The sequence below is a fragment of the Triticum urartu genome, chromosome 7A (genome assembly GCF_056163025.1).
Source record: "Triticum urartu cultivar PI428250 chromosome 7A, HENAU_Tu73, whole genome shotgun sequence".
In the NCBI taxonomy this organism is placed as follows: Eukaryota; Viridiplantae; Streptophyta; class Magnoliopsida; order Poales; family Poaceae; genus Triticum; species Triticum urartu.
Genome location: NC_141879.1, coordinates 464,431,961 through 464,458,357, shown reverse-complemented (window position 1 = coordinate 464,458,357; position 26,397 = coordinate 464,431,961). Strand labels below are relative to the sequence as shown.

General features: G+C 48.5%; 2 protein-coding genes across 2 annotated transcripts; both read right to left on the bottom strand.

Annotated features, from left to right (window-relative positions):
• Nucleotides 1–7,811: 7,811 nt before the first annotated feature.
• LOC147959971 (uncharacterized) lies at nt 7,812–8,529 on the bottom strand. Its single transcript, XM_087536229.1, has 2 exons — nt 8,074–8,529; nt 7,812–7,934 (listed from the first exon to the last, which is right to left on the bottom strand). The coding sequence occupies exons 1-2, from the start codon at nt 8,527–8,529 to the stop codon at nt 7,812–7,814; spliced, it is 579 nt and encodes a 192-aa protein (XP_087392355.1).
• Nucleotides 8,530–9,054: 525 nt separating this feature from the next.
• Nucleotides 9,055–9,975, bottom strand: LOC147959970 (uncharacterized). The gene is made up of 2 exons (XM_087533067.1): nt 9,307–9,975; nt 9,055–9,066 (listed from the first exon to the last, which is right to left on the bottom strand). Exons 1-2 carry the CDS (start codon nt 9,973–9,975, stop codon nt 9,055–9,057), a joined length of 681 nt encoding a protein of 226 aa, XP_087389193.1.
• Nucleotides 9,976–26,397: the final 16,422 nt, after the last annotated feature.

Below are 26,397 nucleotides of genomic sequence, written 5' to 3'. Positions count from 1 at the left end.
GCTAAGCCCCCCGAGTGGGAGGATTGCTCATCACTCGGTAGGATTTTTTAAACTTAGGCGAGTACTGGACTGTAGCTAAGCCTCCGAGTGGGAGGATTGCTCACCACTCGGCAGGATTTTATAAACTTAGGCGAGTACTGGACTGCAGCTAAGCCCCCGAGTGGGAGGATTGCTCACCACTCGGTAGGATTTTTTAAACTTAGGCGAGTACTAGACTGCAGCTAAGCCCCCAAGTGGGAGGATTGCTCACCACTCGGTAGGATTTTTTAAACTTAGGCGAGTACTGGACTGCAGCTAAGCCCCCGAGTGGGAGGATTGCTCACCACTCGGTAGGATTTTATAAACTTGGGCGAGTACTGGACTGCAGCTAAGCCTCTGAGTGGAAGGATTGCTCACCAATCGGTAGGAGTTTTTAAACTTAGGCGAGTACTGGACTGCAGCTAAGCCCCCGAGTGGGAGGATTGCTCACCACTCGGTAGGATTTTATAAACTCAGGCGAGTACTGGACTGCAGCTAAGCCCCCGAGTGGGAGGATTGCTCACCACTCGGTAGGATTTTCTTTCGAACTTAGGCGAAACGGATTCGCGGCTAAGCCTCCCGAGTGAGAGGCTTACTCATCACTCGGTAGGATTTTCTTTCAAACTTAGGCGAAACGGATTCGCAGCTAAGCCTCCCGAGTGAGAGGCTTGCTCATCACTCGGTAGGATTTTCTTTCGAACTTAGGCGAAACGGATTCGCGGCTAAGCCCACCCATTGGGGGATTTCAGAGGTAAATAAAAACAACAACAATCGTGCAAGAAGACTGTAAAGCTCTTGTCTTTGATAAACAAATTACAAAGGTACTTCTTATTACACTTTATTCGAACAAGTACTTAAGTATAAAAGGGGCAAAGTAGCTCCGCATTCCAAGCTCGTGGCTCGTCTTTCTGATGCTCGACACTATAAAGATGGTATGCTCCATTGTGGAGAACTCTGGTGATGATGAAGGGGCCTTCCGAAGCAGGGGCGAGCTTGTGTGGCTTCTGTTGATCCACTCGAAGAACCAAGTCTCCCTCTTGAAAGGCTCGACCCCTCACGTTTCTGGCATGGAATCGACGCAAGTCTTGCTGATAAATGGTCGACCGGATCAAGTCCATCTCTCTTTCCTCCTCTAAGAGATCGACTGAATCTTGCCGGGCCTGTTCTGCTTCTTCTTCAGAGAAGAGCTCGACTCGGGGTGCATTGTGGAGCAGGTCACTTGGTAGAATAGCTTCGGCTCCATAGACCAAAAAGAAAGGAGTTCGTCCAATCGACCGATTAGGAGTTGTCCTCAAACCCCAAAGAACTGATGGAAGTTCATCGACCCAAGCGCATGCTGCGTGTTTGAGATCACGCATCAGTCGGGGTTTCAGTCCTTTGAGAATTAGGCCATTTTCTCTTTCTGCTTGTCCATTCGACTGCGGGTGAGCGACCAAAGCATAGTCGACTCATGTGCCTTGAGAAGCACAGAAAGCTCTAAACTCATCAGAATCGAAGTTCGACCCGTTCTCAGTGATGATGCTGTGTGGAACTCCATATCTGAATGTCAATTCCCTGATAAAACTGACAGCAGTGCTGGCTTCAAGATTCTTGATAGGTTTAGCTTCAATCCATTTGGTAAACTTGTCGACTGCTACGAGCACATGAGTGAAGCCGCTCCTACCAGTTCTCCGTGGTCCAACCATATCTAATCCCCAAACAGCAAAGGGCCAGACGAGGGGAATGGTCTTCTGGGCTGACGCTGGCTTGTGAGACATGTCAGAGTAAAACTGGCAGCCTTCACATCTGTCGACTATATCTTTCACCATTTCATTTGCTCGTGGACAATAAAATCCGGCTCGGTATGCTTTAGCCACGATTGCCCGAGAGGACGCATGGTGACCACAGGTCCCCGAGTGGATGTCGTTGAGGATCATTCGACCTTCTTCTGGCGTTACGCATTTCTGACTGGCTCCAGTCACACTTTCCCTGAACAGTTGTCCTCTTATCACAGTAAAGGCTTTGGATCGATGGACGATCTGTCGAGCCTCTTCTTCATCCTCTGGGAGTTCCTTCCTAAGGATGTATGCAATGTATGGCACTGTCCAGTTAGGAGTAATGACCAGGACCTCCATGATTAGATCGACCATGGCTGGGATCTCGACTTCAGTCGGATCTGTGGCGCTCTTAGGCTGCGGGGGCTCTTCCGTGAAAGGATCTTCCTGAACTGTCGGTGTGTGAATATATTCCAAAAACACATTGCTGGGAATGGCTTCTCTCTTGGAACCTATCTTTGCCAAATCATCGGCTGCTTGATTTTTCAGACGGGGTATGTGATGGAGCTCTAACCCCTCAAACTTCTTTTCCAACTTCCTCACTGCATTGCATTAACCAGTCATAGCTAGGCTTCTAACGTCCCATTCTTTCATCACTTGATTGACCACCAAATCTGAGTTGCCATAAACCATGAGGCGACGGACGCCGAGTGAAATGGCCATACGTAACCTAGGAGTGCTTCATATTCTACTTCGTTATTGGAGGAATCAAAGTGAATCTGGAGAACGTATCTGAGCTTGTCTCCTCGGGGGGATACCAGTACCACCCCAGCACCAGAACCATTCAGCATCTTGGACCCATCAAAGAACATGGTCCAGTGCTCCGAGTGAACTTGAGTCGGTAGTTGCTGTTCGATCCACTCGGCGAGGAAATCTGTCACTGCTTGGGACTTGATAGCTTTCTTTGCCTCAAACTTGATATCTAAAGGAAGAAGTTCAATCGCCCATTTTGCCACTCGACCAGTTGCATCTCTGTTGTGCAGAATCTCCGACAATGGAGCGTCGCTGACGACTGTGATAGAGTGATTAGAGAAATAGTGTGCAACCTTCTTCGTGGTCATGTAAATCCCATAAACAAGCTTCTGATAGTGTGGATATCTCTGCTTTGACGGAGTCAGAACTTTAGAAACATAATAAATCGGGCGCTGAACTTTATAGGCTTTTCCCTCTTCTTCCCGCTCGACCATAAGTACTGTACTGATGACTTATCCAGTGGCTGCTATATAAAGTAGTAAAGGCTCTTTGCTGATTGGGGCAGCAAGCACCGCCTGGGTGGAAAGCAGGGCTTTTAGCTCTGCAAATGCTGCATCAGCTTCAGGAGTCCACTCGAACTTATCTGATTTCTTCATCAGTCGGTAAAGAGGCAGTGCCTTTTCACCGAGGCGAGAAATGAATCGACTTAGGGCGGCCAAACAACCAGTAAGCTTCTGGACATCGTGCACACGCACAGGGCATTTCATCCGGAGTATGGCACCCACTTTCTCTGGGTTAGTGTCGATCCCTCGTTCAGAAACAAGAAAACCGAGTAATTTTCCGCCTGGAACTCCAAACGTGCACTTTGATGGATTAAGCTTGATATCATACCTTCTGAGGTTGGCAAAGGTTTCAGCAAGGTCAGCCAGTAGGTCGGAACCTTTACGTGACTTGACCACAATGTCATCCATGTATGCTTCCACATTCCGACTGATCTGAGTGAGCAGGCACTTCTGAATCATCCGCATGAATGTGGCTCCAGCGTTCTTCAAACCGAATGGCATAGTGACATAACAGAAGCACCAAATGGCGTGATGAAAGCTGTTTTTATCTCCTCGGGTCCGTACATATGGATCTGGTGGTACCTAGAATAGGCGTCCAAAAAGGACAGACGATCACACCCCGCAGTCGAGTCGACTATTTGGTCGATGCGAGGGAGAGGAAAGTGATCTTTCGGGCAGGCCCGATTGATATGTTTGAAGTCGATGCACATGCGAAGTGAATCGTCCTTCTTTGGGACCATGACAACATTAGCTAACCACTCGGAGTGGTAAATCTCACAGATAAACTCAGCTGCCAGAAGCCGAGCCACATCTTCGCCGATTGCCTTCCTCTTCTGTATGGCGGACCGTCGAAGATGTTCTTTGACTGGTTTCACTTTTGGGTCGACTCGCAAACGATGCTCAGCCAGTCCCCTGGGAACACTTGGCATGTCCGAAGGTTTCCATGCAAAGATGTCCCATTTCTCACGGAGGAACTGGATGAACGCTTCTTCCTATTTGGAGTCGAGTGTGGTTGAAATGTGAGTCGGAGCAGCATTGGGATCTGTCGGGTGAATGTGAATCGACTTTGTTTCGCCAGACGACTAGAATGCTGAATCCGTGGCAGGCTTCTTGGCTCGCAACAAACCACTAGGATCTGCATTTTTTTGATATTCTTGCAATTCTACTACGGCCATCTGTGCATCGGCGATCTTTGAGCCCTTCTGGAAGCACTCTTCCACCTTTTTCTGACTACCAGTGATAGTGATCACCCCTTTGGGACCAGGCATCTTCAATTTGAGGTACACGTAACATGGTCAAGCCATAAAACGTGCATAAGCTGGCCTGCCCAGAATAGCATGATAGGCACTCTGGAAATCCACAACTTCAAATGTCAACTTTTCTTTGCGGTAATTTTTGGAATCGGCGAAAACCACAACGAGAGCAATTTGGTCGAGTGATGTAGCCTTCTTGTCGGGAATGACCCCATGGAAACTCATATTGCTTTCACTGAGTCTGGACATCGGAATGCCCATTCCTTTCAACGTCTCTGCATACAGTATATTCAGGCCACTGCCACCATCCATCAGAACCTTAGTCAGTCGGGTGCCTTCGGCTACTGGGTCGACCACCAACGCTTGCCTCCCAGGGGTGGCTATGTGCGCTGGGTGATCGGACTGGTCGAATGTAATGGCAGTCTAGGACCACTTCAAATAACTGGGTGTTACTGGAGCAACCATGTTCACTTCTCTTTTGATGACTTTCATTCGACTTTTACTCTCAACGTCAGTGAAAATCATCAGAGTGGAATTCACATGGGGATAACCAGTATCATCCTCTTCCTCATCCTCAACCTTGTCTGCTTCTTTCTCCTTTTCCTTGGGCTGTTTCTCTCGCAATTGCTGGATTAGGAGTTGACATTGTCGAGTGGTATGCTTCGGGTAAATGAAATTACCCTCTGCATCTTTTTTGGTGTGAATGTGGCATGGTAAATCCAGCACATCATTTCCATCTTGATCTTTTACTTTCTTGGGGTTCCATGGCCCTTTGGGCTTCCCCTTGAACTTTCCTTGAGTCACGGCTAAGGCTTCACCAGGAGTGGCTGGCTCGGCTTTGCGCTTCTGCTTCCGACTGGAGTTTCCTCCTCCGGTTTCGTGGGCGACTGTTTTGTGCTTGCCACTCCGGAGTCGGTCTTCTTCTTCACCGTTGGCGTACTTGGTGGCAATTTCCATCATCCGAGTCAGAGTCATATCTCCTGTCCGACCGAATTTCATATTCAACTCCCGATATTTGACGCCTTCTTTAAAGGCACAAATTGCCTGATGATCAGACACATTCTCCACCGTGTGGTGCAATGTGATCCATCTCTGGATATAATCTCTCAAAGTTTCATTCAGTTTCTGAATGCAACATTGTAATTCTGTCAGCCCCGCCAGCCGTTTGCAAGTACCTTCGAATGTTCTGACAAATACTCGGGAAAGATCTTCCCAAGTATAAATGCTACCAGGTGCTAACTGATTCAGCCACGCCCTGGCTGAGCCCTCCAACATCAAAGGAAGGTGTTTCATGGCCACCTCATCATTGCCACCACCGATCTGAACAGCCACTCGGTAATCTTCAAGCCAAGTATCAGACTTGGACTCACTAGTGAACTTACTGACTCCAGTCGCCAACCTGAAGTTGGGAGGAATCACCGCAGCCCTGATGGCTCTGCTGAAGCACTCTGGACCTGAGACACGTGCTCTGCTGCTGGTTGGAAAATCTCTGTCGGGACCTTCTCTGTGAGCTCTGTTTCTGTCGACCAGACCCTGAATGAGAATAGATCTCGTGTCACTCCCTGGGGTCGACTGGAATCCTTTGCCCACCACTATGAGGGCGTCTGTCATCCTGTTGCCGGGGCACGTACGATCCACTCCTTGGGGGTGGCGTGGGCACTCGACGATGATCGTCGTGATCGAGTCGGTGATCATACTGCTCGCGGCCTCTGTACTGATCTTGTCGATCTCCACGTCCATCACGCCTCGGGGGCGATCTTGGGCTGTGAGCCGACTGGAATGTGTCTGCAACCACGGATCTGCTGTGCATCCTATTCTGCGACTGAGATACTACTGTGTTCTGCTCACCCGTGGCTCGGAGCAAGGCCCGGATCTGCACCAGACCCTGACCAGCTTCTGACTGGGAAGGTTGAATTGACTCTGCTATTCGGGCTGTAGCTGCGAGATTCTGGATTGGAGTTCGGTATACCTGAGTCGGAGGCGGAAAAAGTTGACGTCGACTGTATTCAGGAGCACACCACCTAGCACGCTCGTCGAGTGCGCGCTGGAGGTTCTCCAGTCGAGTGCACTCAGCCAAGCTGGCCAGGCGCGCCTCCTCCAAGGCCTGGGCCTCAGGGGTTTCTCCAATTATAGGAGTGTGAAGTGCATCCATGTTCCGGCGGCAAAGTTCTTATCTCTGCCGCGAAGAGAAGGGTTCGGGGCGGTACTCTTCATGAACACGCGACAGACCACCGCCCCCACCGCCTCCGTCTTCACGGGTGAAGCCAGGAGGACTGCGTGGTCCATTGACCATCAAAACTTCCGCCGCAGGGTCGCTGTTGTCGCACTCGGATGCAGTCTCTACGGAGCCAGTCGACAGATCGAACAGGCCGTAGAGGGTTTCGTCGGGCTCGATTGCCGTGACTTGGGGGGTGGCCGACTGGCGAGCTACCGCATGCTTCACCCACCGCTGAAGCCTCGATCGACCGGAACATTTGCTCCGGCGGGCCGCAGGGAGGGGGGAAGCTACAGGAGCCGACCGATACTGGGTCGACGGCTGCCGCAGGAGGACGCCGCGGACGCATGCGTGAAAGTGCATCACCCCACGGACGGGGAGTGCGTCGACGTCGAGTGGAGCCTCCTGAAGCCAAGCGGAGTCGTCAGCGATAAACACGAGCGCGCCGAGATGGATCTCGCGGCCCTCAGCCAAACCTCCGCCTAAAACCATGATGAAGGGGATCGGAAAAATTGCAACTTCTCCAACAAGTCGCTAAGACACCTGCCCCAAGGTGGGCGCCAACTGTCGTGGTTCTAAGTCTGACAGTTTAATGGGCGGTAGGTATGTAGAGGCAAGATCCTAGCTTTGGAGGAGTTGTACACACGAGTTTTACGAGTTCAGGCCCTTCTCGGAGGAAGTAACAGCCCTACGTCTCGGAGCCCGGAGGCGGTCGACTGGATTATATGCGTGTGTGTTACAGGGGGTGCGAACCCTTGTCCCTGAAGAGGGGGTGGCTTATATAGAGTTCGCCAGACCCCTCCCGCCCTCAGTTACAAAGGGTTTAAGGTACATAAAGATAGAGACGTTACTGGTAACGCCTGTAATAAAAGTACATAATGAACATTAAGGCTATGACTTAAATCCCGACCATTGCAGAGTGGAGTGGCTCTAGATCTTCTGGTAGTCGAGTGGTTGTCCGTTCGGTCGAGTGTCTTCTAGACTGTCGAGTGGAACATGACTTCATGGTCGAGTGGATGATGATTTTTCTTCGAATGCTCCTGGCACCTTTAGGGATGTCCTTGGGGAGGGTATCTTGAACAGATCCATGACCCTACCCTAGGTACATAGCTTCATCAGCCTGCTCCTTGACAGCTTTCCCCTCGGTTCGGCCAGGGCCTTTTTAAGGGCCTCGACCTCGGTCGCCGCTCCTACACATATCATGACATTACGGTCAATATACATCATTTATTTTTTACGAATATATAGCGAGTCATTACATACCTTGCTGGTCTTCCAGCTGCTTCCTCGCTTGGCCGAGCTCCTCCTCGGCCCGCTCCAGTCTCTGCTTTAGTCCAGAGACTTTGGCAGTGTGTGAGGTCGCGGCCAGCAACGACACCTGCTTATTCACATAAGACAAATTTAGTTAGTTTCCTGCAAAATTTAATTGATCCTCTGTCCGGCTTTTCTTTCCGAACACCGGACAGTGTCTCAGGGGCTACTGTCTATATTGGGATTTTCTCTTTTGCGCCGTTTACCTCAAAACCTGTTAGCAGGCCGCTGCAGGCTTCGGTCAGTCTGCTCTTGACGGACTGAACCTTCTCAATCACCGTACCAATAAGGATACGATGTTCTTCCACAATGGAAGCGCCTCGTAGCGCTTCCAGTAGATTATCCGGCGCCTCTGGTTGGACAGAGGTCACCGGCGGGACGGGCACGCCTCCTTCTCTTGAAGGAGGCTGCTTGTTGGATTCCGGATCCGTATGGGTCTCTGGATCCATGCTCGGATGGGGGCCGAACTGACCATGCCCCCCATCGTCAGTCTCCATGGGGGTCTGTTCCCCCATGTGTCCGGCGGCCGAGGTTTCGCCCTCCGGCGCCACCATGACGGCCTCCTGAACCTCTCCCTGGCCTGGGAAGGTCCTTTGGGACAGCACCTCATCGTCTCCCTTGGGCTTGGGAGAGTAAGCGGCCGTCGGTGACTCGCTGGCCATCACCTTTGAATCCAACGAGCCTCTTGATGAGGATCGCTGGGAGCTGTCGTGGGCCGGACTACAATAACATGATTAACCATATTAATACCATAAAGTGGAGAGGCTGGATAATGGACGCGTGCGGGTTCTTAGTACTCATGATGCAGCCAGGGGCTTGTTCCGGGGACATCACTCTGGACTGCTGTCGATGTCCCACGCGGAGTTATCCGCGAGAGGGCCTTTCCCCCTCTTGGGCGCCTCCGCCTCCAGATTTGTGGAGGCCACCCTCTTCTTCCTCCCCCCATCAGGGGGAGAGTCGCTCTCCTCCTCCTCCTCGTCTTCGGCGGCAAGGGAGTGGGTCTTGTCTTTGGACGTCACGTCCGAAGCACCCTTGCGGTGGGGGCCACTCCGAACCCCCTTGGCCTTCTTCTCCAGTGCCTTATAGGGCGCCGGTACCAGCATCTTCGCCAAATCCGCTTCCTCGGGCAGCGGAGCCGGACACCAAATCCGCTTTGCTCTCTCCGTCCATACCTAAAATAATAAAGTTTAGATATCCTCCTTGAAACAAGCAAGTAGAGGATGCGTATAAAGGCTTACCTCGTTGGCGGAATGGGTAATGTCGTGCCCGTGGTCCGAGTCTATGGCTGGCGGCGCCTCGTTGCCTTTAAAGAGCAACTTCTAGGCATCTTCGTGAGTGGTTCCGAAGAGCCTTTCCAAAGTTTGGTGCTTCTTCGGTTTGAATTCCCATAAAGGGCGGCTTCGGCTTTGGCATGGGAGAATCCGGCAAACTAGCATCACCTGGATTACGTCGACGAGCTTAACATTTTTAGCCACCATGCTTTGAATGCACGTTTGTAGCGCTATTAGCTCGTCTGACGAAGACCAATTTGGACCCTTCTCAATCCAGGAGGTGAGCCGCATTGGAGCTCCAGAGTTGAATTCGACAGTCGCGGCCCAGGTGTGGCCGCGGGGCTCTGCGATGTAGAACCACAGTTTCTTCCACTCCTTGACAGTCTCCACGAAAGTACCTTTTGGCCAGGTGACATTGGGTAGCTTGCTCACCATGGCGCCTCCGCACTCCGCGTGCTGGCCATCCACCACCTTCGGCTTCACGTTGAAGACCTTGAGCCACAATCCGAAGTGGGGTTGGATGCGGAGGAAAGCCTCACACATGACAATGAATGCCGAGATGTTGAGGAAAGAGTTCGGGGCTAGATCATGGAAGTCTAGCCCGTAATAGAACATCAGCCCGCGGACGAAAGGGTGGAGTGGAAACCCTAGCCCGCGGACGAAATGAGGGATGAATACCACCCTCTCATTGGGCTTCGGTGTAGGGACGAATTGCCCCTTGGTCGGAAGACGATGGACGATTTCCTTCGCCAGATACCCGGCCGCCCGAAGCTCAGTAATGTCCTTCTCCTTGATGGAGGAGGCCATCCACTTGCCTTGACCTCTAGATCCGGACATGGTTGAGTGCTTGCTTGAGTTGGGAAAGATGAGAACTTGGGCGTTGGAGCTCAAGAATGGAAGGGCAGAGGAAGAGAGAAGGCGTTGGAGAAGAAAGGGAGTCCTTATCCCCTTATAAAGGCAGTGGATATCGAACGCCTCCCCACTCATCCTAAAACTCACCTATTCCCAAGGGCTGTGCAAATGGCACGGTTGGATTACCCACGCCCGTATTGATGAGAATCCCGCAATAGGGGGACACTATCTCTGCTTTGACAAGACGTGCCAATGGAAACCGCATCTTGAAACACAGAATGACACACAAAAATGGTTCGATATAATGACCGGACAGGCGTGATGTCATCTTGCAAAAGTTGTCAGCAGATGGGACTCGTGAAATATTATACTCTCTACGGCTGTGTGTGCGGTACTTGTGTTGCAGATCCGAATACGTTCGTTTCATTCGAAGACTATCTTGGAGTATTCGGAAAGGGGAACTCGCCTTGCAATGCCGAAGACAATCTGCGCATCGGACACCTCATCATTGAAGCCTGGTTCAGGGGCTACTGAGGGAGTCCTGGACTAAGGGGTCCTCGGGCGTCCGACCTGTTGGACATGGGCCAGACTAATGGGCTGTGAAGATACAAGATCGAAGACTCTCTCCCGTGTCCGGATGGGACTCTCCTTGGCGTGGAAGGCAAGATTGGCGACCAAATATGAAGATTCCTTTCTCTGTACCCGACCTTGTACAACCCTAGTCCCCTCCGGTGTCTATATAAACCGGAGGGCTTAGTCCGGATCAATATATATTCAATCATAGTCATACAGGCTAGATGATACGTCTCCAACGTATCTATAATTTTTGATTGTCCCATGCTATTATATTGTCTGTTTTGGATGTTAATGGGCTTTATTTTACACTTTTATATTATTTTTGGGACTAACCTATTAACCGGAGGCCCAGCCCAAAATTCTGTTTTTTTGCCTATTTCAGTGTTTCGTAGAAAAGGAATATCAAACGGAGTCCAAACGGAATGAAACCTTTGGGAGCGTGATTTTTGGAACAAACATGATCCAGGGGACTTTGAGTGGACGTCAAGCAATCAACGAGGCGGCCACGAGGCAGGGGGGCGCGCCCACCCCCCTAGGCATGCCCTCCACCCTCGTGGGCCCCTCGTTGCTCCACCAACCTACTTCTTCCTCCTATATATATTGACATACCCCGAAAACATCCAGGAGCACCACGAAACCCTATTTCCACCGCCGCAACCTTCTGTACCCAAGAGATCCCATCTTGGGGCCTTTTCCGGAGCTCCGTCGAAGGGGGCATTGATCACGAAGGGCCTCTACATCAACTCCATGGCCCCTCCGATGATGTGTGAGTAGTTTACCTCAGACTTCGGGTCCATAGCTAGTAGCTAGATGGCTTCTTCTCTCTCTTTGGATCTCAATACGAAGTTCTCCTCGATTCTCTTGGAGATTTATTCGATGTAATCTTCTTTTGCGATGTGTTTGTCGAGATCCGATGAATTGTGGGTTTATGATCAAGTTTATCTATGAACAATATTTGAATCTTCTCTGAATTCTTTTATGTATGATTGGTTTATCTTTGCAAGTCTCTTCGAATTATCAGTTTGGTTTGGCCTACTAGATTGATCTTTCTTGCAATGGGAGAAGTGCTTAGCTTTGGGTTTAATGTTGCGGTGCTCAATCCCAGTGACAGAAAGGGAAACAACACGTATTGTATTGTTGCCATCGAGGATAAAAAGATGGGGTTTATATCATATTTCATGAATTTATCCCTCTACATCATGTCATCTTGCTTAAGGCGTTACTCTGTTCTTATGAACTTAATACTCTAGATGCATGCTGGATAGCGGTCAATGTGTGGAGTAATAGTAGTAGATGCAGAATCGTTTTGGTCTACTTGTCTCGGACGTGATGCCTATATACATGATCATGCCTAGATATTCTCATAATTATTCGCTTTTCTATCAATTGCTCGACAGTAATTTGTTCACCCACCGTAACACTTATGCTATCTTGAGAGAAGCCACTAGTGAAACCTATGGCCGCTGGGTCTATTTTCCATCATACAAGTTTCCAATCTATTTTATTTTGCAATCTTTACTTTCAATCTATATCATAAAAATACCAAAAATATTTATCTTATTATTATCATCTCTATCAGATCTCACTCTTGCAAGTGGCCGTGAAGGGATTGAAAACCCCTTTATCGCATTGGTTGCGAGGTTCTTATTTGTTCGTGTAGGTACGAGGTGACTCGCGCGTGGTCTCCTACTGGACTGATACCTTGGTTCTCAAAAACTGAGGGAAATACTTACACTGCTTTACTGCATCACCCTTTCCTCTTCAAGGGAAAACCAACGCAATGCTCAAGAGGTAGCAAGAAGGATCTCTGGCGCTGTTGCCGGGGAGATCTACGCCAAGTCAAGACATACCAAGTACCCATCACAACTCTTATCCTTCGCATTACATTATTTGCCATTTGCCTCTCATTTTCCTCTCCCCCACTTCACCCTTGCTGTTTTATTCGCCCTATCTTTCCGTTCGCCTCTTTTCCGCTTGCTTCGTCGTTATGGCTAGTCCTTTATCCGCTCCTTTGTCTCCCGAGAATGAAGTTCTTAATTTTAAACAAAGGAAGGGAGAAAATCTAAAAGATTCCTGGTACAGAATTTGCAATGCGCAAAATAGATCTACTAGGAAGCAATCTACTTTCGTTCTTCTTCGCAATTTTTATGTAGGCATCACTCCTTGGAATAGATATATTCTTGATACCATTACTGGAGGAAATTTCTTGGGTAGCCATACTTTTGATTCTTATAACGCTATGATAGATTTGTTTGGCCCATCACCTATTTTGGTTAATGGAACTATTTTAACTTTGGAACATGTGATGCAACGGTTTGAAATTATTGAAAATAAAGTTGCCACCATAGAGTTAATTGAAAATTTGGATAGAAAGATCCATAACCAAATTACCCAATACGGATCTAAGGTAGGAGTTGCTCTTATTTTTTTTAAAGAAAAGGGACCTATGGTTAATGAAAAGATAGATCAAGATTCTACTAGAATTGATAAAATTGAGGATATTATTACCAACCTTGGGTCTTCCTTTTCTTCCGTGAAAACACTCCTCCTAATGCTAAGATTGCCAAATTGATGTATGTTCCTAAAAATAAGGGTGAAACTTCTAGTAAGGAAAATGCGGACCTCAAATCCATAAGTGTTCACCCCAATTTTCTCATTATCCTTAAGGAACCTTTTGCTACAAATGATTTTCTTGATTTCGTGCCTAGGAGTTTGATAATTAATAAAAAGAAAGAAACTCCTAAAATTTATAGGTGTCTTATTGAAGAATTGCCTACCAAAGATGGCAATACCTAGATCTATCCTCGCTTTTATGCCTAGCTAGGGGGATTAAATGATAATGCTTATTGGGAGTCAACCCAATTTTATTTCTATTCCTTGATTTTTGCTCCTATTTAGTAATAAATAATTTATCTAGACTATGTTTTGGTTGTGTTTTTTGTGTTTAATTAGTGTTTGTGCCAAGTAGAACCGTTGGGAAGACTTGGGGAAAGTCTTTTTGATCTTGCTGTAAAAAACAGAAACTTTAACGCTCATGAGGATTGCTGCCATTTTTGATTGGAGAGTGCTATTTAGTTAATTATTTTTGAAGATGATTAATAGATAAATTCCTCAAGTCCAGCAATTTATTTTATAATTTTTGGGGTTCCATAAGTTTGTGTTAGTTACAGATTACTACAGACTATTCTGTTTTTGACAGATTCTGTTTTTCGTGTGCTGTTTGCTTATTTTGATGAATCTATGGTTAGTAATAGAGTTTATAAACCATAGAAGTTGGAATACAGTAGGTTTAACACCAATATAAATAAATAATGAGTTAATTACAGTACCTTGAAGTGGTGTTTTCTTTTCTTTCGCTAACGGAGCTCACGAGATTTTCTGTTAAGTTTTGTGTTGTGAAGTTTTCAAGTTTTGGGTAAAGATTTGATGGATTATGAAACAAGGAGTGGCAAGAGCCTAAGCTTGGGGATGCCCAAGGCACCCCAAGGTAAAATAAAAGGACACCAAAAAGCCTAAGCTTGGGGATGCCCCGGAAGGCATCCCCTCTTTTGTCTTTGTTCATCAGTAACTTTACTTGGAGCTATATTTTTATTCGCCACATGATATGTGTTTTCCTTGGAGCGTCTTGTATGATTTGAGTCTTTGCTTTTTAGTTTGCCACAATCATCCTTGCTGTACACACCTTTTTGAGAGAGACACACATGAATTGGAATCTATTAGAATACCCTATGTGCTTCATTTATATCTTTTGAGTTATATAGTTTTTGCTCTAGTGCTTCACTTATATCTCTTAGAGCACGGTGGTGGTTTTATTTTATAGAAATAATTTATCTCTAATGCTTCACTTATATTATTTTGATAGTCCTTTATAACAACAGGGCAATTTGCTTTTAGTCATAATAAGAAGCTTTCATATAAGTGCATTGAATACTAAGAGAAGTTTGATACTTGATGATTATTTTGAGATATGGAGATAGTAATATCAAAGTTGTGCTAGTTGAGTAGTTGTGAATTTGAGAAATACTTGTGTTGAAGTTTTCAAGTCCCGTAGCATGCACGTATGGTAAACGTTGTGTAACAAATTTGAAACATGAGGTGTTGTTTGATTGTCTTCCTTATGAGTGGCGGTCGGGGACAAGCGATGGTCTTTTCCTACCAATCTATCCCCCTAGGAGCATGCGCGTAATACTTGGTTTTTGATGACTTGTAGATTTTTGCAATAAGTATGTGAGTTCTTTATGACTAATGTTGAGTCCATGGATTATACGCACTCTCACCCTTCCATCATTGCTAGCCTCTTCGGTACCGTGCATTGCCCTTTCTCACCTTGAGAGTTGGTGCAAACTTCGTCGGTGCCTCCAAACCCCGTGATACGATACGCTCTATCACACATAAACCTCCTTATATCTTCCTCAAAACAGCCACCATACCTACCTATTATGGCATTTCCATAGCTATTCCGAGATATATTGCCATGCAACTTTCCACCGTTCCGTTTATTATGACACGCACCATCATTGCCATATTGCCTTGCATGATCATGTAGTTTACATCGTATTTGTGGCAAAGCCACCATTCATAATTCTTTCATACATGTCACTCATGAGTCATTGCACATCCCGGTACACCGCCGGAGGCATTCATATAGAGTCATATCTTGTTCTAGTATCGAGTTGTAATCGTTGAGTTGTAAATAAATAGAAGTGTGATGATCATCATTAATAGAGCATTGTCCCAATAAAAAAAGAGAAATGCCAAATAAAAAAAGAAGGCCCAAAAAATAAAATAAAATAAAAAGGGGCCGTCGGTGTCAAAACCGGCGGATCTCGGGTAGGGGGTCCCGAACTGTGCGTCTAGGCGGATGGTAACAGGAGGTAGGGACACAATGTTTTACCCAGGTTCGGGCCCTCTTAATGGAGGTAAAACCCTAGGTCCTGCTTGATTGATATTGATGATATGGGTAGTACAAGAGTAGATCTACCACGAGATCAAGGAGGCTAAACCCTAGAAGCTAGCCTATGGTATGATTGTCCCTACGGACTAAAACCCTCTGGTTTATATAGACAACGGAGAGGGCTAGGGTTACACAGAGTCGGTTACAATGGTAGGAGATCTACATATCCGTATCGCCAAGCTTGCCTTCCACGCCAAGGAAAGTCCCTTCGGACATGGGACGAAGTCTTCAATCTTGCATCTTCATAGTCCAGGAGTCCGGCGAAGGTATAGTCCGGCTATCCGGACACCCCCTAATCCAGGACTCCCTCAGTAGCCCCCGAACCAGGCTTCAATGACGACGAGTCCGGCGCGCAAAATTGTCTTCGGCATTGCAAGGCGGGTTCTCCTCCAAATTCCGTGTACCTGTTGAATAATGTCCGGTTTCTTGTAAATGTAGCGCTCCTTGGCTTCTACGCCCAATAATAGCCGTCTTCCACGTGTCAAACGAATACGAAAAGTCAGGGTGTTTTTATATTTACACCCCTAGCCGCGTGAATAAGCCGCCTATTTAAGGAGACGAGGATTTAGATCCAAACCACACCTTCTCCCCTCCGTGAGTATTCATCAGAGCGTATCCGACAGAGGTCCATTCTATCATGGCCGGCCGCCGCAGCTCCTCCTCTCGCCCTTCCAGCCCTCAGCCTGGAGATTGGGAGAGATGCTCCATCCCGCACAGCGAGCTAGTGACGCTCCAGACCAAGGGATTTCTCCCCCCGGCCTATATGGTCTCGGTTCGAGCCGGACTTGCCACCTATAATGGCGGAGAGCAAGCGGAGAGCGCCCCCAATCCCTCCAAAGGAGAGCAGGTATGCCTTGTCCCTTACTTAATAAGAGGGCTCGGATTTCCAATTCATCCGTTTCTTCGGGGGATCCTGGTGTTCTACGGCCTCCAGCTGCACAACCTCACACCTGCCTCCATATTGCATATCGCGGGCTTCGTAGCCCTTTGCGAGCTGTTTTTGGGCTGCAAGGCTCATTTCACGCTGTGGAAAAGGCTATTCTGCCTTGTGCCCCGTTCTCAGAAGGGGTCAATATATAAAGTGGGCAGAGCCGAAGTGTGGCGCATCGCCGGGACCGGATATCTATCTGGAACCCCAAAGAAGGCGTCCGAGGACTGGCCTTCGGAATGGTTTTATATAGAGGACGTCCCGCTGCCGGATCCTGTCCGGATCGGCCTCCCTGAGTTCGACAGTGCTCCCCTAAAGAAGTGCCTAAGCTGGCGTCCACGGAGCCCTCAGAGGGAAAGCGACAAGGACGTTCTTTACCTGGTGGACCGGATAAGATTGTTAGCTCATTCCGGACTGACCATGATCGGGGTCATGGCCGCATGCATCATGCGAGGGGTGCAGCCGCTCCAGTATAGAGGCCACCCCATGTGGGACTTCAACGGGGAGGACGACGCCACCCGTCACGGCCGTAAGGGGCCGGATTCGGCTGCCACTCTAATAAATATCTTGTCCACTTTGTACAAGGGAGAAGAGGAGGAATTTCTCCGCGTCAACCCACAGGGTGGATTTTCTACGTACAATCCCCCAAGTTGGGTAAGTGGACACTTTTACTTGCCCATTCGTTTTATATTCCCATCGTTAAATATTCAGTCTAGCGACTTCAACGCAGGAACTGCGCCAGGTTGTTAAAGAAATAAACAGCCCTCCTCCACAACCCGAGGATCCGGGATGGTCCCTCGATCCGGCCTCTCAAGAGGATCCAGACTTATCTGTGGAGCTGATTGATGGGGTGTTTCATCAATTGAGCAAGGACAACACCTTGGTGGCCATTACGGCCGATTACCCAGGGCTACTCCCAGCCTCACAGGTAACTGAGACCGAAGTCCCATCACTTTGAAAATGGATCTATCCTCGCGTGTTTTTGATTGCCGTATGACAACCGTGTTTTGCAGGGGAGGTCCTTGAGATGGGAGGCCGAGCCTGCGGCGACTAGCCAACGAGGGGCGGCAAGGCCCCGCGGGCTGAAAAGAAGTGCGGTCCGGACTGAGACGCCGGCGCAAAGGTATAGCACGCCATCTTATTCCCAGGTGTTATTCCTTCAAGGCATATTAACGCTCGTGCCCTCTTCAGGACGAAGAGACCTCGCCGGACTATACCCGGAGAGGTTGCCAATCGCGCTTCCACCAGCCAAGCTCCAAAGCCTGGTCCGGAAGCGGAGGCGAACACAAAGCGCGCACCGGACGCTCCTCCGACAGAGGATGCGGACAGGCTGTCTGCCACCAATTCCGAGGTGGAGAGTGCCATGAACCACAGGCGTCGCCGGACAGTTCTTCGCGATGCTTGTTTCTCCCAAGAGGCATTGGATGGATTCAATTCGGGAGATGCGTACCTCCGTGCCGCTCAAAATGGTCTAGCCAGAGCCACGAAGCAATATGTAAAAGACATACGGGTAAGAAAATTTTGGTAATTATATATATACTAGTAGCCCTCGAGACTTGAAACAGTTAGAATAAATGATTTAAGGATCATTTGTTATGCAGGTTCTTACAGAAAAGAATACCCTACTGTCCCAGGAGCTGGAAGAGTGCAAAGCCCAACTTGAGGCCGCACTAGCCGCGGCAGGGGAGCCCAAGGAGACCCCCTCTGGTAATATACGCTTTGAAATATAAGTATTTTGCGAAGTGCGGCGTGGGTGCAAATCTGATAAATGAAATTGCAGATGGCGCCAGATTAAATCCGGAAAAGCAACAACTCCTACGCTAGCTGAAGGCTGGTGAGAGTGTGCTGACAAAGGTGAGGCGGGAGAAGAACGATCTCCAAGATGCCAACACCAAGCTGGGCGTTGAACCGAAGGATGTTCGTGCCCAGCTGTTGGACTCCGTTAAGGAGAATCAGTGGCTTTTGACGCGACATATTTAGTAAGTGCTTAAACGAACTTTGAAAAAAGAGTTCGACAAGGAAGTCGACTAACAGAGTAATGTCTGTAGGTATGCTAACAGGTCGTCCTGCAGAGGAAATGCCCGGTTCTATGGGTGACCTTCTTCCCGAGCTCTCACAACTGCACGAGCGAGTTCGGCAGGTGATGCGAGGCGTTGCCCAGGCCTTGTGGCCATCCGTCTCCATGCCCGAAGGCCTTGGAGAGCTTGTAGAGAAGCTGAAGGGAGCGCGGCGGCGCTTCCGATTGTGGAAGATGTCGGCCTGCCGTCAAGGCGCCAGGGAGGCCTGGGCCATGGTGAAGACGCGGTACACGAAGGCTGACCCAAACCACATGGCCGAGGTCAAACCCATGGGGCCCGATCGGAAGGAGATCCCTATGAGCTTAGTATACGGCCAAGTAGAATTGGCCGCAAAGTATTCCCAACAGGACTGTAAGCTAGACAACCTATTAGATGGTATTGAAGAGGAATACAATCAGTCAGATTGACTATGTAATTTTAATTGACATGTGTAATGCCTTCTAGCCGGATTGTAGATCATTTGTCATGGCTGACCTTTTCGCTTCAACCTTGGGACCTGACGGTCCGGAGTGTGTCCGAATACCCTCGCGGTTATATAAGAACCGGGGTATGCATGGAGACCAGGCGTAGGGGTCATTAGTGCTTGAACAGACAAGTGCCCAACTAGTTATGTCATATTACATGGTTAGTAAGAAACATCTTCCAGGGAGAATAGTTCCGTTAGGGATTCCTTTCCCTCGGAGGCATGCCCTAAAGTGCATGTCCATTCTGCGAAAAGAGACGCAGGAAAAACATCTGGGGGCGTATAGATAAATAAGTGAAAAAAGATCATCTTTAGTTCACCGACCGAATATTCCCTTAAGAACGCTAGCTTTCGGCTTCACCCAGTCTGAGGTACACATCCGGCTGACCCGGCAGTAACAATCGCAGAGGTGCTCCCTTTACCTCCTAGCCGAACAATCGGGAACGTAGGGGTAAGCACAGGAGCCAGGCAACCCAGCTTGGCCAAAACTTAAGTCATATCGATGCATATAATGGTGAATAAAAGGTACATGCGGAAGTGTGACACATGTGTTGGGCATGAAGCCCGTATAAATAAGCTTTTGTTTAAAGAAGCCCCTAGGTTTAATGAGCGCGGATAGCGCGTCACTTTATGAGCCTTTAAAGGCTATAAGAGAGAGAGGAGAAGGAGAGAAATGTAAGATAGAAAGTATATAAAAAAATGGACAGAGGAAGGAGACGAACACAGAGTCCGGCGCTAGGCATAGAATCTTCGGAGACGGGCTGCGTTCCATGGGTTCGGCTCGAGTCGGTTATCCGATGCATCTCGCAGGCGGTACGCTCCACCAGTCAGGACTTGGTCAATTATGAAGGGACCTTGCCACTTGGGCTTGAGTTTGTCCTTTTTCTTGTCCGGCAGGCGTAGAACTAATTCGCCAACGTTGTAATTTTTGGCCCGTACTTCTCTGCTTTGGTATCTTCGAGCCTGCTATTGATAGAATGCAGAACGGGCTTTTGCCATGTCTCGCTCTTCCTCCAAGGCGTCCAAACTGTCCTGCCGATCGAGCTCGGCTTCTCTTTCTTCGTACATGCGCACTCGAGGTGAGTCATGAATTATGTCGTAGGGCAAAACTGCCTCTGCAACGTACACCATGAAGAATGGTGTGTATCCGGTGGTGCGATTCGGCATGGTCCGCAGCCCACAGAGTACGGAGTCGAGCTCCTCTACCCAGTGCGTATTAGATTCCTTAAGGGACCGCACTAATCTGGGTTTGATGCCGGTCATGATAAGACCATTTGCACGTTCGACCTGGCCGTTAGTTTGTGGGTGATAGACGGAAGCATAATCGAGCTTAATGCCCATGTTTTTGCACCAGAGTTTTACCTCGTCGGCCGTAAAGTTCGTGCCATTATCAGTGATGATGCTGTGGGGGACGCCGTAACGGTGTACAACCCCGGATATAAAGTCTATCACCGGTCCGGATTCGGCCGTCTTAACAGGCTTGGCTTCTATCCATTTGGTGAACTTATCCACCATGACCAGTAAGTATTTTTTCTTGTGGGTTCCGCCTTTAAGGGGTCCAACCATGTCAAGCCCCCAGACCGCAAAGGGCCAAGTGATGGGGATAGTTTGGAGGGCGGTGGGTGGCATATGGCTTTGGTTTGCAAAAAGCTGGCAACCGACGCATCATTGGACTAAGTCCTGGGCGTCTGCCCGGGCCGTCGGCCAATGAAAGCCTGTACGGAAGGCCTTGCTTACAAGGGACCGAGCTGCAACGTGATGACCGCCAAGTCCGGCATGAATTTCAGCCATGAGGTTCCACCCTTCCTCTTCGGAGATGCACCTTTGAAGGACTTCGGTAGTGCTTTTCTTATAAAGCTCTCCCTCATGGATTTTATAGGCTTCAGATCACCGCACTATGCAGCGTGCCTCATTTTGGTCCTCGGGGAGTTCCTGCCTAGTAAGGTAGGCGAGGAATAGTTCTGTCCACGGGGTGATGACAACCATTATTATGTGGGCTGAAGGTGTTATTTCATTGGCAGAGCCTCCAATTATGCCAGAGTGTTTGGTGTCGGGCAGTGCGGTTGGGTCCGGGCTGTTATTGCCGGGTTCCCCTTCCCATACTACGGATGGCTTGAGCAGCCTTTCCAAGAAGATGTTGGGGGGACTACATCGCGTTTTGCACCGATGCGTGCCAGGACATCTGCTGCCTTATTATTTTCCCGGGCTTTATGGTGAAATTCGAGCCCTTCGAACCGAGCTGACATTTTTAGGATGGCGTTGCGATAAGCTGCCATTTTTGGATCCTTGGCATCAAAGTCTCCATTTATTTGGGATATTGCGAGGTTCGAGTCCCTGCGCACCTCTAGGCGTTGAATGCCCATGGATACTGCCATCCGGAGACCATGTAAAAGGGCCTCATATTCGGCTGCATTGTTGGAGTTTGTGTACATTATCTGGAGTATGTATTGAACTGTGTCTCCTGTGGGGGACGTCAAAACGACACCAGCCCCTAGACCGGCCAACATTTTGGAGCCGTCGAAGTGCATGACCCAGTTTGAATATGTGCCGTACTCTTTAGGGAGTTTGGCCTCCGTCCATTCTGCGACGAAGTCGGCCAAAACTTGTGACTTGATAGCTCGCCGTGGCTTGTAAGTTATGTCGAACGGGAGGAGCTCAATGGACCATTTTGCAATCTGGCCCATCGCGTCGCGGTTGTTTATAATATCGTTAAGTGGCACTTCCAAGGCTAATGTTATTGAACACTCTTGAAAGTAGTGTCGCAGCTTCCGGGATGCCATAAATACCGCGTACACAATCTTTTGATAATGCGGGTACCGTGACTTGCACGGAGTAAGGACAGTGGACACATAGTAGACCAACTTTTGAAGGGGGAATTTGTGTCCGTCCGTTTCTCGTTCGACTGGGTTTGTTGCCAAGATGGCTTTTATTTCGTCGAGTCCGGCCGTGGCTGCATCTGTCCACTCGAAGTGTTCGGTGCGCCAAAGGAGGCGGTAAAGGGGTAGGGCCTTTTCTCCCAAGCGGGAGATAAAGCGGCTTAGAGCCGCCACACATCTGGTTAATTTTTGTATTTGTTCGAGGTCCTTCGGGATATCCAATTGTGACAGAGCTCGAATCTTGGCTGGATTTGCTTCAATTCCTCTACCGGATACATTGAAGCCCAAGAGCTTTCCGGCTGGAACATCGAAAACTCATTTTTCCGGGTTGAGCTTGATGTCGTATGTTCGGAGGTTATCGAATGTTAGCCTCAAGTCGTCTACTAGAGATTCGACATGTCTTGTTTTAACGACCACATCATCTACGTATGCCTCCACTGTTTTGCCGATCTGGTTTGCCAGACATGTCTGAATCATGCGCTGATATGTTGCGCCAGCGTTTTTGAGCCCGAAGGGCATTGTGTTGAAGCAGAATGGGCCGTATGGTGTGATGAATGCCGTTGCGGCTTGGTCTGACTCTGCCATCTTTATTTGATGGTAGCCGGAGTATGCGTCGAGGAAACACAACGAATCATGTCCTGCGGTAGCGTCGATAATTTGATCGATGCGGGGGAGAGGGAAGGGATCCTTTGGGCAAGCCTTGTTAAGGTCTTTAAAATCAACGTACAAGCGCCGGGATTTGTCCTTCTTTGGTACGATCACTAGGTTTGCTAGCCAGTCCGGGTGTTTTATATCTTTGATGAATCCGGCCTGCAATAGCTTGGCTAGTTCCTCTCCCATGGCCTGTCTCTTAGGTTCAGAAAAACACCGAAGAGCCTGTTTGACTGGCTTGAATCCTTTTAGGATATTTAAGCTGTGTTCGGCCAGCCTACATGGGATTCCTAGCATGTCTGAAGGGTGCCAGGCGAAAATGTCTCAGTTCCCTCGTAGGAACTCTCGCAGTGCGGCGTCTACATCAGGGTTTAATTGTGCCCCGATGGAAGCTGTTTTATTGGGGTCCGTTGGATGGACCTGGAATTTGACTATTTCGTCCGCCAGTTTAAAGGAGGTGGACTTGGATCTTTTGTCGAGTATCACATGGTCCCTATTCACTGTGGAGCGCAGCGCAGTCAGTTCCTCAGCCGCTAGGGCTTCGGATAGCACCTCGAGGGCCAGTGCGGCTGTCTTGTTTTCGGCGCGGAGTGCTATGTCCGGATCACTAGAGAGAGTGATGATTCCGTTAGGCCCGGGCATCTTGAGCTTCATGTACCCATAATGGGGTATTGCTTGGAAGATTGTAAATGCTTCCCACCCTAGCAAAGCGTGATATCCGCTACTGAACGGGGCCACTTGGAACGTGACTTCTTCGGACCTGTAATTATCCGGCGTGCCAAACACCACATCTAGTGTGATTTTTCCTGTACAGCGCGCTTCCCGACTGGGGATTATTCCTCTAAAGGTTGTGCTGTTTCGCTCAATGCGGTTCCAGTCTATTTCCATTTTTTGAAGGGTTCCCTCATAAATGAGGTTCAATCCGCTGCCGCCATCCATGAGTACCTTGGTAAGACGAAAGCCTTCCACTATTGGACTGAGGACCAATGCGGCTGGTGCTCGGGCTGTTCGGAATTTAGGTTCATCACTGGCGTTAAAAGTAATAGCCGTGTCACTCCATGGGTTTATTGTTGCTACTTGGTAGACTTCAGCAAGGCTGTGGAGTGTTCTTTTTCGCATATTATTTGATGCGAAAGTCTCGAAGACTGTTAATACCGTACTGATGTCTCTGGGGTGGCTTTCTGTGGCTTCTGGAATTAGAAGATCTTCGCCATTTTTTTGCCACCTACCGGAGTATCCAACATGCTCTAAGGCTGTGGGTTGGTGTGGCGCCCTCTGCACTGTGAATTTTACAGGGTCCATTAAGCCATCCTTCCAGTACGGTTCCGTGCCCTGTAGAGGGCTTTTGCTTTTTGGTATTGAACCCGGGTGTCTGGCGATGATGCACCCTTTTATTTCGGACTGGGTTTGTATTCAGGGCCGGATTGCCCCAAAATTTTATTTCGGTTTTCCACGCGCTTTCCATCGCACAGTACTTTCGTACCATGGACGCCAAGTCAGCGAAGCGTGTAATATCAAGGCGACTTATGGCGTTGAGGATTCCCTTGTCCGTGTAATTATTGCAGAAGAATGAAATTGCCTCTTCCTCACGGTAGTCCTTTATCCTGTTCATAACCAGGAGGAATCTGGCCCAGTAATGATGTACTGTTTCTTCGGGCTCTTGCCTAATTTGGGATAGGTCGCTTATGTACGGGTGGGTGGGTGGAATCAAATCCGAGACCTCACCCAATCTGAGACCCAGGGGCCAAGGAGTTTCCGAACTTGGAAGTTTGGATTCTTGGATGCTGTCCAATGAATCTAGCCCGTCGCCTGACTTTAAGTTCAGGTCTTGAGTGATGTCCTCCCCTCCGCGGGTATCCGGCTTGGAGGGATCGGGAATCCAGACATAGCTAGTCCTTAAGATAGATGAAGGGTCGCCGCACTGTCCGTCTACCACGGCAACGTGATGGGTGACCTGGGGAGAGTTAATCTCTCTCAGATCGGGTTTAGGCCCAATCTGGTCGTAATCCGTAGCGACTCCCAGGGCGGCGATGCGATCCAAGAGCTCGTTTAGGGAAGAGAGCTCCATTGGATCTCGCTGCTCGGCGAATTCCGAGCTGACGTGAAGATTGCTTTCGATGACCCGAGAGGTCATCGTCGGCACAGTAGCCGAACAGGCGGTCATAAGGAAACCACCTAGCTGGAGAGTTTGGCCGACAGCCAAAGGTCCCTTAGCAATGGTGCCGTCTTTAAAGACGGGATGAGGCATCCTTCCTGATGGCGACGACACAGAGGAACTCTCAATGAAAGCACCAATGTCGGTGTCAAAACCGGCGGATCTCGGGTAGGGGGTCCCGAACTGTGCGTCTAGGCGGATGGTAACAGGAGGCAGGGGACACAATGTTTTACCCAGGTTCGGGCCCTCTTGATGGAGGTAAAACCCTATGTCCTGCTTGATTGATATTGATGATATGGGTAGTACAAGAGTAGATCTACCACGAGATCAAGGAGGCTAAACCCTAGAAGCTAGCCTATGGTATGATTGTCCCTACGGACTAAAACCCTCCGGTTTATATAGACACCGGAGAGGGCTAGGGTTACACAGAGTCGGTTACAATGGTAGGAGATCTACATATCCGTATCGCCAAGCTTGCCTTCCACGCCAAGGAAAGTCCCTTCCGGACACGGGACGAAGTCTTCATTCTTGTATCTTCATAGTCCAGGAGTCCGGCCGAAGGTATAGTCCGGCTATCCGGACACCCCCTAATCCAGGACTCCCTCAGGGGCAATGCTACTATCCTTTTTCCACACTTGTGCTTCAAAGTAGCACCATGATCTTTATAATAGAGAGTCCCTTGTTTTGTCATTTTCATATACTAGTGGGAATTTTTCATTATAGAACTTGGCTTGTATATTCCAACAATGGGCCTCCTCAAGTGCCCTAGGACTTCATGAGCAAGCAAGTTGGATGCACACCCACTTAGTTTCTTTTGTTGAGCTTTCATACATTTATAGCTCTAGTGCATCCGTTGCATGGCAATCCCTACTCCTTGCATTGACATCAATTGATGGGCATCTCCCTAGCCCATTGATTAGCCGCGTCAATGTGAGACTTTCTCCTTTTTTGTCTTCTCCACATAACCCCCTACATTATATTCTATTCCACCCATAGTGCTATATCCATGGCTCACACTCATGTATTGCGTGAAAGTTGAAAAAAGTTTGAGATTACTAAAGTGTGAAACAATTGCTTGGCTTGTCATCGGGGTTGTGCATGATGAGAGCATTCTTGTGTGACGAAAATGGAGCATGAACAAACTATATGATTTTGTAGGGATGAACTTTCTTTGGCCATGTTATTTTGAGAAGACATAATTGCTTAGTTAGTATGCTTGAAGTATTACTGTTTTTATGTCAATATTAAACTTTTATCTTGAATCTTTAGGATCTGAACATTCATGTCACAATAAAGAAAAATTACATTGAGAAATATGTTAGGAAGCATTCCACATCAAAAATTCTGTTTTTGTCATTTACCTACTCGAGGACGAGCAGGAATTAAGCTTGGGGATGCTTGATACGTCTCCAACATATCTATAATTTTTGATTGTTCCATGCTATTATATTATCTGTTTTGGATGTTAATGGGCTTTATTTTACACTTTTATATTATTTTTGGGACTAACCTATTAACCGGAGGCCCAGCCCAAATTGCTGTTTTTTTGCCTATTTTAGTGTTTCGTAGAAAAGGAATATCAAACGGAGTCCAAATGGAATGAAACCTTCGGGAGCGTGATTTTTGGAACAAACGTGATCCAGGGGACTTGGAGTGGATGTTAAGCAATCAACGAGGCGGCCACGAGGCAGGGGGGCGCGCCCACCCCCTAGGCACGCCCTCCACC